General features: G+C 50.3%; 1 protein-coding gene across 9 annotated transcripts in view; it reads left to right on the top strand.

The window, feature by feature from the left end:
• Positions 1-15,000, top strand: part of Ebf3 (EBF transcription factor 3) — a 120,509-nt gene that overhangs the window by 69,127 nt on the left and 36,382 nt on the right. For 5 of the 9 annotated variants that reach the window (XM_070011350.1, XM_070011348.1, XM_070011344.1 and 2 more), the window contains exons 7-8: positions 11,486-11,567; positions 14,708-14,852. In XM_070011350.1, the coding sequence (XP_069867451.1) occupies positions 11,486-11,567; positions 14,708-14,852 (227 nt within the window). The remainder of the gene's footprint in view (positions 1-11,485; positions 11,568-14,707; positions 14,853-15,000) is intronic. The other 4 variants (XM_070011349.1, XM_070011347.1, XM_070011345.1 and 1 more) reach the window with 1 other exon arrangement.

Here is a 15,000-nt window from a genome sequence, read left to right as displayed (position 1 = left end):
GCTCGATCTGTGTGTCTGGGCCAGGGCAAGGGCTCGGGCACACCACTGTACACTGTGCTGTTGTCTCTGTTCCTGTGCCATTAGTGGGGCTTTTGACAATCAGGGACGTCCAGATTCTCCATAACCAAAAGGAGAAGGACAAAAAGGCGTCTGCTCATTTTTCTTTTGACTTCAGCTGAGTGTGGGGGTCACTGAGGGGTGGGGGCAGGGCTGCCCTGTGTCCTGCGGAGCCTCTGCCCTTGCCATGAGTTCTGCAGAAGTGGCATCGGGGGGAAAGTAAAGTTAAAGAGCGCCCCGTGTTCCTTCCCTCCCAACAGGACCTGTTCTTCGATTATTCATCCAAGTTGCTTTCCTGAACTCTTTTGACATCTGCATAAATTCTGAGGGAGGACAGGTAGTCATGAAAAGTGGGAGAAAGGGGTCACTTGCATCTTACCAGACGAGTGCAGGGATGAATGATGTGGGTGGCGCTAGGGATGCGTTGCTGGCCAGGCAAACCCCTGTGGTGGGGGAGGCTGCAGAGATTTTGGCGGGTGGATCAAGCCCCTGGACAAGGAAATACCCAGAGTAGTGGGGTCAGCAAGGGGAGCCGGGACCATCCTGCTCCCAGAAAAGAATCTGGGTCCCACTGGGCTGCAAATGGAATCACATCTGACCCTCCGGCTACCCACCGTGGCATCTGTCGGCTCCCTGGTGGAGAAGCCCTCTAGTGGGAATGAGTGGGACTGCATGCCTGTGTCACCATCTCTGCCCACCTCATCCCAGCAAGAGGGCTGCAGGCATAGGAGCCAGTGGGCTTCCTTATGGGCCATATGATTAGCAGCAACATCTTTGTGCCCTGGGGCCTGCGATTTCAGTGCAAGCAGAGAGGTACCCACCGTGACCTCCACAAAGAACGGTTAGGACTCTGGCCTGTCTGCTGGGCGGGAGCCGGTGGCCATCCCTTGTCTCCCCTCTTGGAAAGTTGCTCTTGAGAAGAATCCGTCTCCATCCGCTTCAGGGGGCTCCTGGGAGGCAGAAACTTCCCTGCCCACCTCTCTGTATCGTTCCTCTGGCCTGTATCCTGTCATCAGTACAGACCTGCTGTATCGCGGCTCACATGGGGGCTTTGATAATTTTCTACCTTTTTTTTTTTTGTAATTGCAGAATCATAAAATATTTTAATTTCAAGGTTAGCAATTTTCTCTTGCATACTTAATTTATAATTAGCTGGTTTATAAACCTGTTCTGTGAATATAATTTTACTGTTGCCAAATGTTCTTCATGAATAATTAAGGGCAAATCCCTATTTATCAAATTATTAATATACCTAATAGCCTTGTTTTCATAAACAATGCATTGGAGTTGGATTTAAAGAAAATCTTCTCAGAGGGATCTTGTGTTGGGTTCCCACCGTGGCAGGCGGGCCCTGTTCTGGTGTCTGCACAGAGAGATACTTGTGCTGTGTTGGTGTCATGGCCCGGCCTTCTTTCTACCACAAAAGCACAGGTATCAGTAGCTGGACAAACACAATGCCTATTCACCAGTAGGCCCGGGCCTCCTTGGCCTGGCGAACAATGTTGCCATTTGTTCTAGCAGTTCACCAGGAGCATTTTCAGAGGAAATGTAACAGATGAAGCCATCCTTTCAAGCTTTAAAGGTCTGACTCTCCTGCCATCCATCGGTAGTGCCTGGTTTTCAAAGTGAGGGCGGGAACTTGTACATGTGGCTCTGGCTACGTGGCCAGGGCCAGCCACTGTCCGTGGGCCTGGACCACGGAAGGGTCGGGTCCTGGGAAGGGCTGTACTTTAAGCTCTCAGAAATCTCCTCTGGGACAACAAACCTGCCCTCTCTCCCAGTACCAGGATTTAGGCGGTTTCTGGAGAAGAGGGCTTTTGCGGCTGACCACCTGCCAATAGTTTGCACAGTTGAAGTACTAATCCAGAAATTCCTACAAACTAAACTTTTGCGGCGGTGCCCACACAAGTGTCCCCGGCGCACGTAGGTGTGCTGCGGCCTCTGGGGACTGAGGATCCACCGGGAGCATGCCAGTGGGCTGGCCCCTTTTGTGTTTGCTTATTACCCTGCACCAGGTTTCCAGTCAACACTTGGAGAGGAGACGAGGCCTCGGCTCTCTCTGTGGGGCTGGCATGCAGGAGCCCAGTCGCCATGTGTGACTCCATGTGTATGATTCATTCCAGAGCAGTTTTAGTCCTCATAAAATATTCATTTTGGTTGTGCAGGGCCCTGTAATTGCCATCTCTCACCCTGAATTATTTATACCTTGCACAGACTGACAAAGCTTTGCCATGCGGCCCTGGATGAATCAGAAACACGGATCTTTGCTGCCAACTGCATTAGAGTCTCACAAAATACGGCCCAGCGTCACTCTGGGCTGCCTCATCTCTAAATCCAGCTTTTCTTGATTTGACATTTTCTTTACTCCTCCATTGTCTTAGTCAGGCAGAAAGGTTGCCTCTTCACTCTAAGCAGCAACCTTCGTGCTTGCATTATAGCCGCTGTGCTTGAGAGAACTAATGTATCTTTATTGCCCTTACTTCTTTATGCTCGGTAACAAGACAGCGCCCGGGCTCACTTTAGAGCCATATATTATACATTAGCGATAAAATGATGCAAATAGTCCTGAATACTCTTCAAACAGATAGCGGAGATCAGCTCGGATCAAGCTGCTTGTCACCCAAACAGAAAATAAAAGGTGATGTGTGAAGTTGGGCCCGGTGGCCGCCCCCCCCTCCCCAGCTGCAGGCTGGCCTCAGCAGGCCCAGGACTCGGGGTCCCCAGTGGGGCTGGGGACTCCTGTGAGCCTAGGAAGCATTCTGGGTTGCTTGCTTTCAGCACCCTAAATGCATCCCTTCTCCACTTGCCCCCTCCCTCGGCTTGTGCGCCCCCTGACTCCACACTGCAGTGAGGCCCCGGCTGACCATTCCTCCTCTTAACCCAGCGCCCCAGCCTCCGGACACCTCCTCCATCAGGGGACTGGAGCATGCGTCTCCCTGTCTGTCTCTGCTCTCACACTCCCTCCCCTGCCCCCCACTCTGCATGGTGAAAGCAGCTAGGAAGAAGGCTGTTGGAATCGCACGTGAAGAATTAGGCAGACTCTGTTAATGTGAAGCCAGCACTGGCACAAGAGAGCGAAGCTCTCCCAGAGCCCTCCTGAAACCAGAGAGCAAGAGCAAGAGCAAGAGCGCAACCCAGTCAGCTAAGGGTGTCTGTGGCTCTTGTTTCTGAGCAGAGACAACAATGATCTACAAAGATTCCAGGGAAAAACTCCCGGTACCATAGGACTACTGAAGAGATTAGGCCAGGGGTATTCCAGCCAGAGCCGAACAGTGTCGTGGGGAGCTGAGCAGGGCTTACCATGACTTGAACACCTTAGTCCTTCCTTCCCAGCCACAGAAAGAGATTAATTTATGGCTCCTGGCTCATCAACAAAGGGAGGTGAAGAGAGAGGGCTCGGTGCTGTTCCAAGTAATGGATGTCCTGTACACACATTTCTCTTGTATATGTTGACACACAGGAGTAATGAAGCTAAGGCTTTGCGCACATGTGCCCCTCATTAAGCTGCATTACCTGCATTAAAACTAATAATTGCCACTCAGAGCTGTGCTCCCATTAATCATTTATAATGTTTTAATAAGTTTTTAATCAGGACCTAAAAGGCTAGAGAGAGCTGGCATAGGCAGGTTCGACACCGATTTTCTCACACATGCATAGGCTTGATTTAAAATGTGATTTTTTAAATTAATAATTCAGCCTACGAAGAGGATAGTTCTTAATTAAGCAAGCTGCCATGGATGGGGGAAATGTACATGGGAGCAGGAAAAGATTAACAAGACCTTTCCCACTTAGAGGCTAGAAAGTGATACAGCAGCAGCAGCAGCAGCTCTCCGACTCCAGTTTCATGTTGGTTTTGAGAGCAGGCTCTGTGGCTGGTAGCAGAGAGATTGGCCGGACTAATGTTGCTGTTATCTTCAGATTCCTTCAAATGCCCCCAAAAAGGGGTGGTGGGAGAGGCTCGAAAGCCCAAGTCTGGAAAAGCACAGGCGCGTAATCTCTGCACAACCTGTAAGTCTCCCTCGGAGCTGGCAACAAGTCAGGGGTGCATCTGATGTGAGCCAAGTGATGCTGGCATTTTTCTTAAGTAAGGAGCTTCGTGATCAGAGCTGGCAAATAGAGCAGTGTCCAGAGGGAGAGAGGAAGCTGTTTTAATGAGCCCGCAGCGAAAGACAAAATACAGACTGATTGACAGGGCTAGTGATCTGCTGGGGAAATACTGTCAATGCTGCGTCGCCCATTAGAAATAGAGAAATAGGTAAGGGGGGAAAAGGAGAGATAGGCACTTGAAACGAGAGCCCCGGCGTAAATACAGTGCACTTCACATTTCCTTTGTGTTGTGCAGTTGACTTCTTTTAAACAGATAACCTTATCAAAACTATCACGAAATATCAGGAACCGTTAGAGAAAACACTAACTAGAATGCTGACAGCCAGCTGAGGAGGGCAGCCGACAAAGCGCGGAACTCAGGATACGTTTGCTTTTGAGAGTGTCTACCTGCATCGTACTTATCTGAACACATTAAAACCACCCGGAAAAGTTTAATGCGAGTCACACCAATTCCTCCAAACGGAGCGCTTGGCACGGGGTCTGTTAGGGGAAGTGGGTTTTGAGCTGGCCAGCAAAACCATTAAATCCCATCAGATCTCTTTGGCATCATTTTAATGAGAATCATTGCAAAAGTCCAAGATCACGGTATCTATAAGTGCCTCTTGACAGCCGCTGCTGGAGTTGTGATGGAAAGAAAAACCATTATAGCAGAAATTTAGCGATAAGACTCTTTGGAGGGACGGTGGGGCCTGGCGTGGCTCTAGACCGCAAAGGGTTAATTTTCTAAACCTAATAATGTTCGATAGTGAGGTATTTGTCAGGAGATAAAGAAGTGATAGAATCTGGGAAGCGGGTCCCTTGGCGATTGTAGAACAAATATTGTTAATGCGGTGTGGTTACTACATCCAAGGGAAGTAAAATAGCTCGAGTCCACTGGAGACGGGTTCTGCCACACTAGAGCAAGAATCCCCAGACAAAGGCCAGTAATTGTTGAACTGCAAGTCAAGCCGAGGATATTCCCAAATCCTTCCACATCTGCATTCCCCTGCAGGGTGTCACGTGTGCCTGGGGAACGCCTCCCGTGGAGAATGGGTCCCTCAGGGTGTGTGTGGGGGAGGGTGTGTGTGCGGGGGGGGGGGGGGGGGGGGGAGGGGGAGGTGGTCAGGCCACTGCGACCTCTGGCCTGGGGTGTGTGTGTGTGTGTGGGGGAGGTGGTCAGGCCACTGCGACCTCTGGCCTGGGGGGGGTGTGGGGGGGTGTGGGGCAGGGCGGGGTTAGGTCAGCAGAGGACGTCTGGCCCGACTGTAAAACTCGGGGCCTGTGGCCCTCCCCCCTCCCCACGATGACGTCATGTAGACACTACAAGTGTATCAGCCCCCTAACTTGAAATGTACAAGAATTGAATAAGTCTGGTGTTAAAGCAATTTGTCATGGCATATTTGAAGAATAAATCAGACTAATGGAGCAGATTTTCCCTTCCGTATGGCAGTGCAGAACGTGAGCCCAGTCATCGCTAATGGCAGGAGTGAGAGAAAAAGAGAGGCTGACATTAAGACCCTCGCATTTTGGAAACCCGATACGTATTGACCTGTGTACTGTCTTAGTGCACAGATCTGATGTCAGCAGAATGTAGTCGTGTATAGGAACTGCTCATTACCGGTTTTGTGAGGGAAGCACATTGTCTCTGAAGCACCCAGACCCGATCGGCTAGAATTGCTCAGTAATCAATACTCCAGCGACTGATGACCGGGCGCGCACACACCACAGCTGCGGCCACTGCTTTCAGGGACTTCCCAGTAATTAGCAGGGACCTGGAGAATCACTCCACGGCCACTCTCTTATCAGTCAGGGAAAAGTCTCTTAAAGGCTCTATCTTTTAATTTGGCTCTTAACTATTTCGTTTCAGTAGCAGGTAGGGGGCACAGCCGTGGCTGCGCCCGGAAGCCGCAGGGAGGCACTCCGTGATCTTCTTGGCGTGGGGATGTTTTTTGCTAACTGAAGTGAAATTGATATCATATGAAATTAACCGTGTGGGAAGAGAACAATTCCGTGGCATTTGGCACGCTCACGAGGTGGTGGGGCCAGCAGCCTCTCTAGCTGCAAGTGCTTTCTTCACCCCACAAAGGAAGGGCTTTTCCTTGTTCTCCTTTGCCCAGCCCTAGCGTCTCCTGTGCCCTGTGGCTCCTTCCGGGGCCTTGTCTTATCCAGGCCATTATGTATTAAAGTAGTAGCCACCTAAAGACACAAGACAGGTCTGGATGGGGTTCTGTGCAGCCTCCTGGAACTTCGCATCCTGCCAGGACACCACGGTTCACACGTGAAGGCGCTGGGGTTTTGATTGGTGATCTGGGGGCTTAGCCCACTCTCCTCTGGGCATGCTGCTTATTAAGAGATCCACGTTTAAACTGAAAAGCCAGCCCCTCCCCTGCCCCATCCTGTGGAGGACACCTTAGACTTGTTTCATTCCTGACTGGGATTGCCCGTATTCCCTGCGACTTGAGGGCCCGAGGCAGGATCAGCCAGGGCTGGCGTGGGGCGCAGGAGGATTTGTGAGAAGCCGCAGCTCTTTCCGTGAGTGCGGCCACTTAACCTGCTGGAGAGGCCGGAGCACCTCACAGTCACCCGGAGGAGCCACCAGCCGAGGTCATGCCTCGCGGCGCTCCGTGGCTCAGTCTCCAAGCCCTGGCAAACCAGGCTCGGGACAGTGTAGACCAACCAGTCAGAAACCAAAAATAAATCCCCGCAGAGAGGCGGGGAATGGCAGGCTAGAGAGAGAGAGAGAGAGAGAGAGAGAGAGAGAGAGAGAGAGAGAGAGAGAGAGAGAGAGAGAGAGAGAGAGAGAGAGAGAGAGAGAGAGAGAGAGAGAGAGAGAGAGAGAGAGAGAGAGAGAGAGAGAGAGAGAGAGAGAGAGAGAGAACGCCACGTGCAAGACGCACACAATCAAAACGGCTCCAAGTTCCGTGTTGCTCCTCAGTCACCAGGGTGCGCCCTGGAAGCCCGCTGCATTTCTAAGGAGACGATCTATTTCTCCTTTGACCAGAGGGAAAGAAATCATTATTGCATGATTAGTGGCTTCAGTTAGGTAAAAACAGCAGTGTCAGGGCGGGTGGTGAGGATGACTTGTATTAATTACCTAACGCTTGCTGGCAGGACGGTTTTATCAGTGGCTTGGCCACTGGCGGCTGCAATCCTTGATGGAAGGGCTGAGCTCCGAGCTGCCTGGGAGGAGGAAGGACCGGACCGTGTCAGGGATGCATCTCATCAGCTTTTTTCTGACAAACCAAATTCATTCCTTATGTAATTGATAACGGCCTCAGCCAATTATTTCACACATTACAATACACAGAGGCCCCCTTTACAGGTTTTGCAGGGCTGTAATTAGCTATGCTAATATCCCCTTTATTGGCCCTAATATTGCTCAACACCTTTTGCCATCCTGGAGCTCACTAGAGCCCCATGGTCTGTCAGGACCGCTGATTATTGAGAAGGATAGCTTTAATCAAACATAATTGCAGTTAATTTTTCTCTCCTGCTCTCTGTTGCCAGCGTCTAATGCCACGGACTCCTTGATATTCCATTAAATTACAATTAAACAGCCTCCTTTGTCTCTGATTGTCCTGAACAACACCACAAAGTTCTGTAGCCATTTAAAGGAGGGCTGTTTGGTCCTAATTGCCTACTGGCTCACAAAGGGCCAATTTACACAATACCCATGTAGAATTTAAACAGTTCATAATGTAATGGATATTACACAGGAGCCTAACACTACAATTAAAATGATTTTCATCAGATAGAGAAGCTCTGGTTAATCAGCTTCATAAAAGTAAATATAAATGAACTAATTCATAGCTTAAACACACAGAAACGGAACAGACTTTGAAATTGGTTACTGCCGTGGGGGCCTGCCCTTATCCTGTGATACCGACACTGGGCTCTGGCGAAATTGGCAGATACCATTATCTGTTCTAGTGTCGTTTGAAATACCTTCATCCCTCGGTCGCCCCGTGCTTACGTTAGCTCCCGATGTGCTTGCTGGGAGCCGATACTAATGTCACCGAGACAACACTCCCAACTTTCTCCGCTGGATATAGGCGGCCAGGGCTCCATTGCAGCAGAATTGTCTCAGCAGGAAGGCAGGTCTGAGGATTTCCAGCATGAACCCAAGTGATCAGGACTGGCTCTCTGCCCCTCCTCCCTTGTCTGTCCCTCCCAGGCAAGGGCCTGATGCCTCCCAGCCCATTGCCATAGGACGCTCAGGAGGTGGAGAGAGCCTTCCAGGACCAGTCCTCCCGAGAAGCATCAAGAACACCTGCCCCAGGGCTTCTGCTTGCCACAGAAGAGGGAACCCCACTTCCAGAGAGGCAGGATCCCACCTTCCCTCCTGCTGACCGTCCTGAGAACTTTCCCAGATCTCACGAGCTGCTCCAAGTGGAATATCACCAGGGAGCAGGGGTGTGGGGCCGTTTGTCTTTAGCTGCTGTCTTCCCCTCTGCCTGCGAGAAACAAGTAAATAAAGCCCATATTTCAAGCTTGATTTACTCTCGTGCCTACTGTGAAAGATGATGACTCTTTAGGGAAATAAAGATAGGGTCAGGGAATTAGTACACATAATGGTCATTTTGGTGTCGGGCCGGCAGATGTAAGAGAAACACCGTACACAATTAAGCATAATGTACTAATGACAGGTTAGAATTTTTATCACCTCTTTGCGATCAGGCAGCAAATCCATGGTTAGCAGTAATAAAGAGTTTATTGGTGCCAAAGATTTTCTGACATAGGAAGGATTTTTCCTTTCATAACAAGAGAATTAAATCCTTTGTGTACTAGACTCTGAAAGTGAGATATGTAAAGTGGTTGTCAGATATTTCTTAGGAAAAAGCCAATTAAAGGGTAATTGAGTAAAGGATGAGAATTACCATTTAACGTCACATGTCGGGCATTCAATTTTCTATCCCCTCCCCTCCTCCCCAAACACCACATCGGTGCACCTTGCGGAACATTTTCCTGGTGGAAGCCCATCCACTGAGAGCGCGGTGTCAGGCTGCCAGTGCCGCCCCTCTACCCACGAGGGCTGCGTTGAACTCCTTCATTAAAGAGGAGTCACCACAAGAGTTAGAAACAAAAAACAAAACCAAAGGCACCAGCAGCCCTCTCCCCGACCTGGGCGGAGTCAGTGACTTGGGCGTTGTTTGTTTACTCTTGTGTCATCAGGAGCAGAGTTCTTGACAGGGGTCCTCCACTCCACCCATGCTCACTGCAGACCTCAGGTGCTTCCACTGACATTGCAGTTTGGAAAGAAGAAGGGGGGGGCAGGGGAGGGACTATGGGTGAACACATGTTCATATGTGTGCCTGCTTCTCGAACCCCATCATTCTCAGTGGGTTTAGGGTTCGTCCCCCGCGTTTGTTCTGTGGTCTCAAGCTGATGTTCGTTAGGACCCCAGGATGCCCAAGTCCGGCGCTCAGGGCTGTTGCAAGGCTGTTCAGGATACCTTCAGACTGCTTGGCTGTCTTGGCGGTAAAAGGACAAATGGGCTAAAAAGACATCAAGGAATTTAAAGCAACCTCCTCTGGAGTTGAGGAGGGGCTGGGGCTGGGGGGGCGGGAGGAGAAATCTTTCATTTCATGAAAAAAGCCGCCGTGGTGGGCCCCCGTGCAGGTACCTTTGCGGATGAGCAGCTTCTCGGCCGGCGCCTGCTCAGAAGATTAGCCGGGTGGTAATGTGGGGGATAATTGCACCGGGTGGCTGTCCCTGAAGTGAAAACCTAATTGCCTGACAGGACGATAACTTTGTGGCGCCCTCACCTTGTTAGGCCCTTTCTGATGCAGTTCAAATGCAGGGTGGCCGCAGGTGCGCCTAATTTACCTCGCTGCAGAACGCGTGGAGTTTAATTGCGCAGTGGTTGTTAGGAAAAATTGGTGGGTGGAATATCAAGTGACTTGCTCCAGCTGATGGCAGATGGTGTTAAGAGCATTGTGAGCTAAGCGTAGAGGTGAGGTGAGTTAATAAAAGATGTAAATTCTAGCCTAAAATAGTGAGGACCGGGGTATGTCAGAAAATTTAATTAAACGGCCACTCTTCCTTCACCATCAGTGGGATTTTCTGCTGCCAGGCTGGAGTCTTCTAGGATGTGTTGGAAATGCCATTAGAGAAGTGAGTCTTAGGTCGATGGAGTCTTTTTTTTTAAATTTCTCATATTTTAAGAAATAAGATTTGCCAGCATGGACTCTTGGACATGAGAGGTGGAAATCGTGGAGAACTTGATAAAACTTGAACCACCGACAAGTGTTCACGTGGAATTTTGGGAGGACGCAGTGGGTTTGTGTGTAGCCTTGCCGGACAGGACACTGAGGAGAGCAGGGCCCGCCCTTAACCCAGGTGCCTCTGCAGGTAGATGCACATCTTGTGCAGGGCCGAGGGCCTCCGTTCCCATGGCTGGGCGTAGCAAGCCGTGCCGCCCAGTGCACATCCCTCCCGCAGAGCCAGCACATCCCCATTGTCACTGAGCTTGCAAGAGGGGGAGGACAACACAATGGTGTTTTCATCACACACAACACACACACTCACTCACAACACCCTGTCAGGATCCTTGACTTCCTGCCATAGAACACAACAAGGCAAGGCATGGAGGCACTGGAACTAGCTCCCGGGCCAGCCTTGTCACCTCCTGCCTGAGTGCGTGCCTGCTACTCCCTACTCAGCCTGGGGAAGTTTCATAACCACATCAAGAATCAATGGCTGAAAACACATGAAGACCATACCCAGATATCACTGTAGCTGCAAAACCCACTTCTTTAAGAGTTAACATTTACTGTCACTTCTAAGGATCTGTCTTTATGACATGTGTGTGCCTGGGCTGGGATGGCCCCGGCTGAGCTAGGCTTTCCAGCTGAGGTGGCACAGAGCCAGTGAAGGGTCAATCTCCATAAACAGCATTTTTTTTTAAAGTATAGATTTGTTTTGGGGCATACCTATTCTCAAACAAAAAAAAATCATGGGTTGTTTGTCCAAAATACACATTTAATTAGGCATCTTGCATTTTTATTGGCTGAAGCTGGCTTCCCTGTAGAGGGTGGTTAATGGTCAGTCCGTCGCTCATGCAAAGACCCAGGTCTGAAATGGCCTGTCTGAAAGTCACAGATGTTATTATGGAGCTTGGAAATCCACAATGTTAGACAACTGTGAGGGTCACTCTATTACACAGGGATATCTTACATAGGCTGATGGACCAGAGCCCTGCCCAACTGTCCCTTGGCTTCCCTCAACATTGCCCCCTACGGGAAACTTGCCACAGTGGTGGGGCGGCCTTTGCTGGAGTGGAGTCACACGAGTGTCTCTCGTGTGATTAAACCCTAACGGAATGCTCTCTGTGTGTTTGCAGGTTCTTTCTGAAGTTCTTCCTCAAGTGCAATCAGAACTGTTTGAAGAATGCAGGCAACCCTCGGGATATGCGGAGGTTTCAGGTATGCCTGCCGCGTGTGCCCGCGCCTCCTGCGACGGCTCTTCTGGGGAACTGGAATTCTTTGGTTTTGCCCTTGTTCGGAAGGCAACTTTTAGTCTTCCAAGGGATAGTAGCAAACCAGATTTGGGTCATTTGGTAGACTAGGGTAAACAGAATGCCTTAAAAAAGACCTGGTATCTCCACGCTACCGGTTCTCGTCATGGCTCACCACCACAACCTGAATGAGCTGTGCTTTGCTGACTCAGCCATGCTGAACGTCTTTGTGGGATTGGCCTTAGTGAGAGGGAGGAAACGGTGGTGGAACCTTTTGGGTTTACTGGAGGTCTTTAGCCTCCTTTGGAAAGGGCACATTCCAGAATGTTCTCCTATAGCTTCCTCTTCCTCCCCCCAAGTTCTGTGGTGTCTGACTTCCCGAGTTCAGCGCCAAGCTGCTAGGCAGTTCCTGGACCCGGGTGAAGTCCTGTTCCTCATGGCCATGGAGGATTTTCAACTGCAAAGGAGAGAGTTGCTGGTTGAGTTCTCGGATTAGTTATAAGAAAGTTAACATTGTTGTTTGCTTATGAATGATCAGGGGCTGTCCATGCCCCACCACAGAGTTGAGCAGCAAGCGGGGCGCCTGATACCTTGCATGGGTTAGTGAGCGAGTCTCACTTGGATGTGGGCTCTGTCTCCATCAGGGGGCTCACACGTTGGCAGGGATGTCATGTGTGTATCAGTCCTTCATGGAAGTACGCTGTCTCCCACCCCTCTGGCTGCCCAGGGAGGATGGCCCCCGCAGGCCACCACAGTGGCCTTCGTGGCTGGAGTTAGCATTTCTTGCAGACTCTTGGGCCTGCTTCCATTTTTCATGCACAGGCTCCACGGGGCCTGGGCGATACCGATCCCTCTAAGCAGAGTGTAGGTCGCAGTGGGCAGCCCGAAGGGCCACGTCCTCTTTGTCTCACGACCCAGCACAGCATCAATCACGGCCATCTCGTGGGGTACCGTGGGGCCTGTGCGGGTGGGTGGGACTTCCTCTGGCCTCCTGACGAGGCTCCCTCCTCTCAGCAGGTGGAACTGGGTTGAGGAACATGTCAGGCCTCACACATGGGTGCATCTGATCTCACGGTCACAGCCAACACCTTCCCATAGATGGGCTTCAGGGCTGGCCCAGGCGGAAATCAAACAGCCCGTCTACTTTCTCGGTGCTGCTGTTTTCCCCTGGCAGCTGACCTATATATAGACGACAGAGCAACGACAATGTCTTTTTTTGTTTTCTATTTTGATTTTTGCCTTGTCTTATTTCTTTACCATATTGTGGCCAAGTCTCTGCCTCCGTATTGGTCAGGTGTCTGTATCACACACAGATGAATGGCTCCTGGAGCTCCTTCCACACCAAGAGTAGGGCTTGCAGGCAGGCCTCAGGAGGGCAGTGGGCTGTGAGCACCTTGTGGTCTCCAGGCAGAGAGGGCCAGACTAACAAGCAGCACCAAAGTGGTAAGGGAGCTGCCCCCCTGCCAGTTCCAAAGACAGTGCCAGCGTGCCGGAGCCTGAGAGAGGCCGGGGAACCCCGGACTAGACTGCCCGGCAAGTGACTGGTACTGGGAGCCGTGGTTCTGCTGGAGACGTGTTCCGTTCACGGGGCCCGGTGTTGGGGCGGCTTCTGCTACCCTGCCAAGCCTGAGGGCAGGGGGCCAGGGCAGTAAAAACCAAAACCCCAGTCACACACATTCATGTAAAAGTGTGCAGCTTTGGCTTCTCTTTTGTCCTCAACATATTTATTTTTGTCTTTAATCACTTCTATTCGTTAATTTTTAAAAATTATTTCATTAGTCTCATTTATTAATAGATTTTTCTCTTAGAGAAGCTCCACATCTGTATCAAAAAGTTCTACAGTGGGTTTAGAATGCTCTTTGCTCTCTGCCCGGTGGCTCTCCCCAGAGTTGGCCTGTTATTCAGATACTTGGTACAAAGCACACCTCGCCCTGAAGCCCTACTGCTGGTTAGTGCACAGGAGGGAGGGGCTCTGTAGCCTTGGCTTTCGCCTTCCGGTCACTTCCTCCCTGACCCATGCTTGCAGGTGCTGCCCGCCAGGTCTACCTTAGCTGTGACCTGTGTCAGGTCTCTCCTTCTTCAAATCCAGACTCAAGCCCCAGGCAGGATCCTGCTGAAAGGCCCAGGTTAAACCTGAGCTTCCATCTTTACTGCTCCAACCATGTGGCAGTAACACAGCACACCAGCTACAGAGAAATGTCAGGGTCAGGTTGTACCTGCTGTTTCCTGGCTCTGTAAGGGGTGCTCGTTACAAGACCACCTGGGGAACCTAGGTGTGTCTGGCACAAGCTAGGTGGTACCCTAAGGTGGGCCGCTTGTCATGATCTCCCGAGAGGTAGCTGAGAGTTTTGAAAGGCCTGATCTTCCCCTTCGCCCTGTTCACTCTCTGGAACCGGGGGGCTAGAATGGAAGTGGCTCCAGTGTCTAGGGTCCTTGTCCACCTTTCAAATGAACTTGAGAACAGATACTTTTCCTGGATTGAAAGTGTTTCCGCTATTCAAATTCAACTTGGTCTTTTCAGATGCAAAAATGTTCATTACCAGGCATTAAATGTAATTGTAAAATTGACCCAAGGATCATTTGGTGATAGAATGTGGGGAGTGGGAAGGGAGGGCCCTGATTTATGAAGCCTTTTTTGGGCTACTCTGAATCCTCACAGCTCTTCAAGGGAGGCTGGTCTCAAGTGAACTAATTTAAATTAGATAAACTATCTAATCAATACATGAGCAGATCAATCAAAACAGAGGCTTTAAAATGAGTGGCTAGAGGGGTGTTTCTGAAGCTAATGGCTAGAAGAATATTTCTCTGAATTGAATTCACTTGTTAGCATAATAAGAGATTAAACCGTAATTAGTAGAGCGGGTTTTTGAAAAGAAGCAGTCTTGAGTCAAAACAACCCACCCCCATTAGCCAAAAAAAACAAAACAAAAAAAAACAACCCAACCAAACCAAACCAAAACACCTTGTGAATGGCTGCAGTCAGGGAGAGTTTCCAGGAACAGGAAGTTTTCCTCTGCTCTGCAGGTTTGAGCTAGCTTTTTATCTTGCCTACCAGTGCTCGTGCTTTCCTTTGCCAACTCCATTTTCAAATCCGCTTCATCTTCACAGGTTGTTGTATCGACAACAGTCAACGTGGACGGCCACGTGCTGGCTGTGTCTGACAACATGTTTGTGCACAACAATTCCAAACACGGGCGGCGGGCCCGCCGCCTAGACCCGTCAGAAGGTACGGCCCCTTCTTATCTGGACAATGGTAGGCACATGCTACATGTATTTTTTTTTTTTTTAATTTGCAATGCTTCTTTTTCTTTGCACCATCCTTTATGTTGGTTCATGTGGGGTTCATGAGTCTTCCCACTCACTCCCCATTGAGGATGGGCTGGGCAGGCTTCCTCTTCCTT

The sequence above is a fragment of the Dipodomys merriami genome, unplaced genomic scaffold (assembly GCF_024711535.1).
Source record: "Dipodomys merriami isolate MVZ:Mamm:240054 unplaced genomic scaffold, mDipMer1.0.p SCAF_82, whole genome shotgun sequence".
NCBI classification, from domain to species: domain Eukaryota; kingdom Metazoa; phylum Chordata; class Mammalia; order Rodentia; family Heteromyidae; genus Dipodomys; species Dipodomys merriami.
Note: the sequence above shows the minus strand (reverse complement) of the source record. Positions and strands in the feature narration are given on the sequence as shown.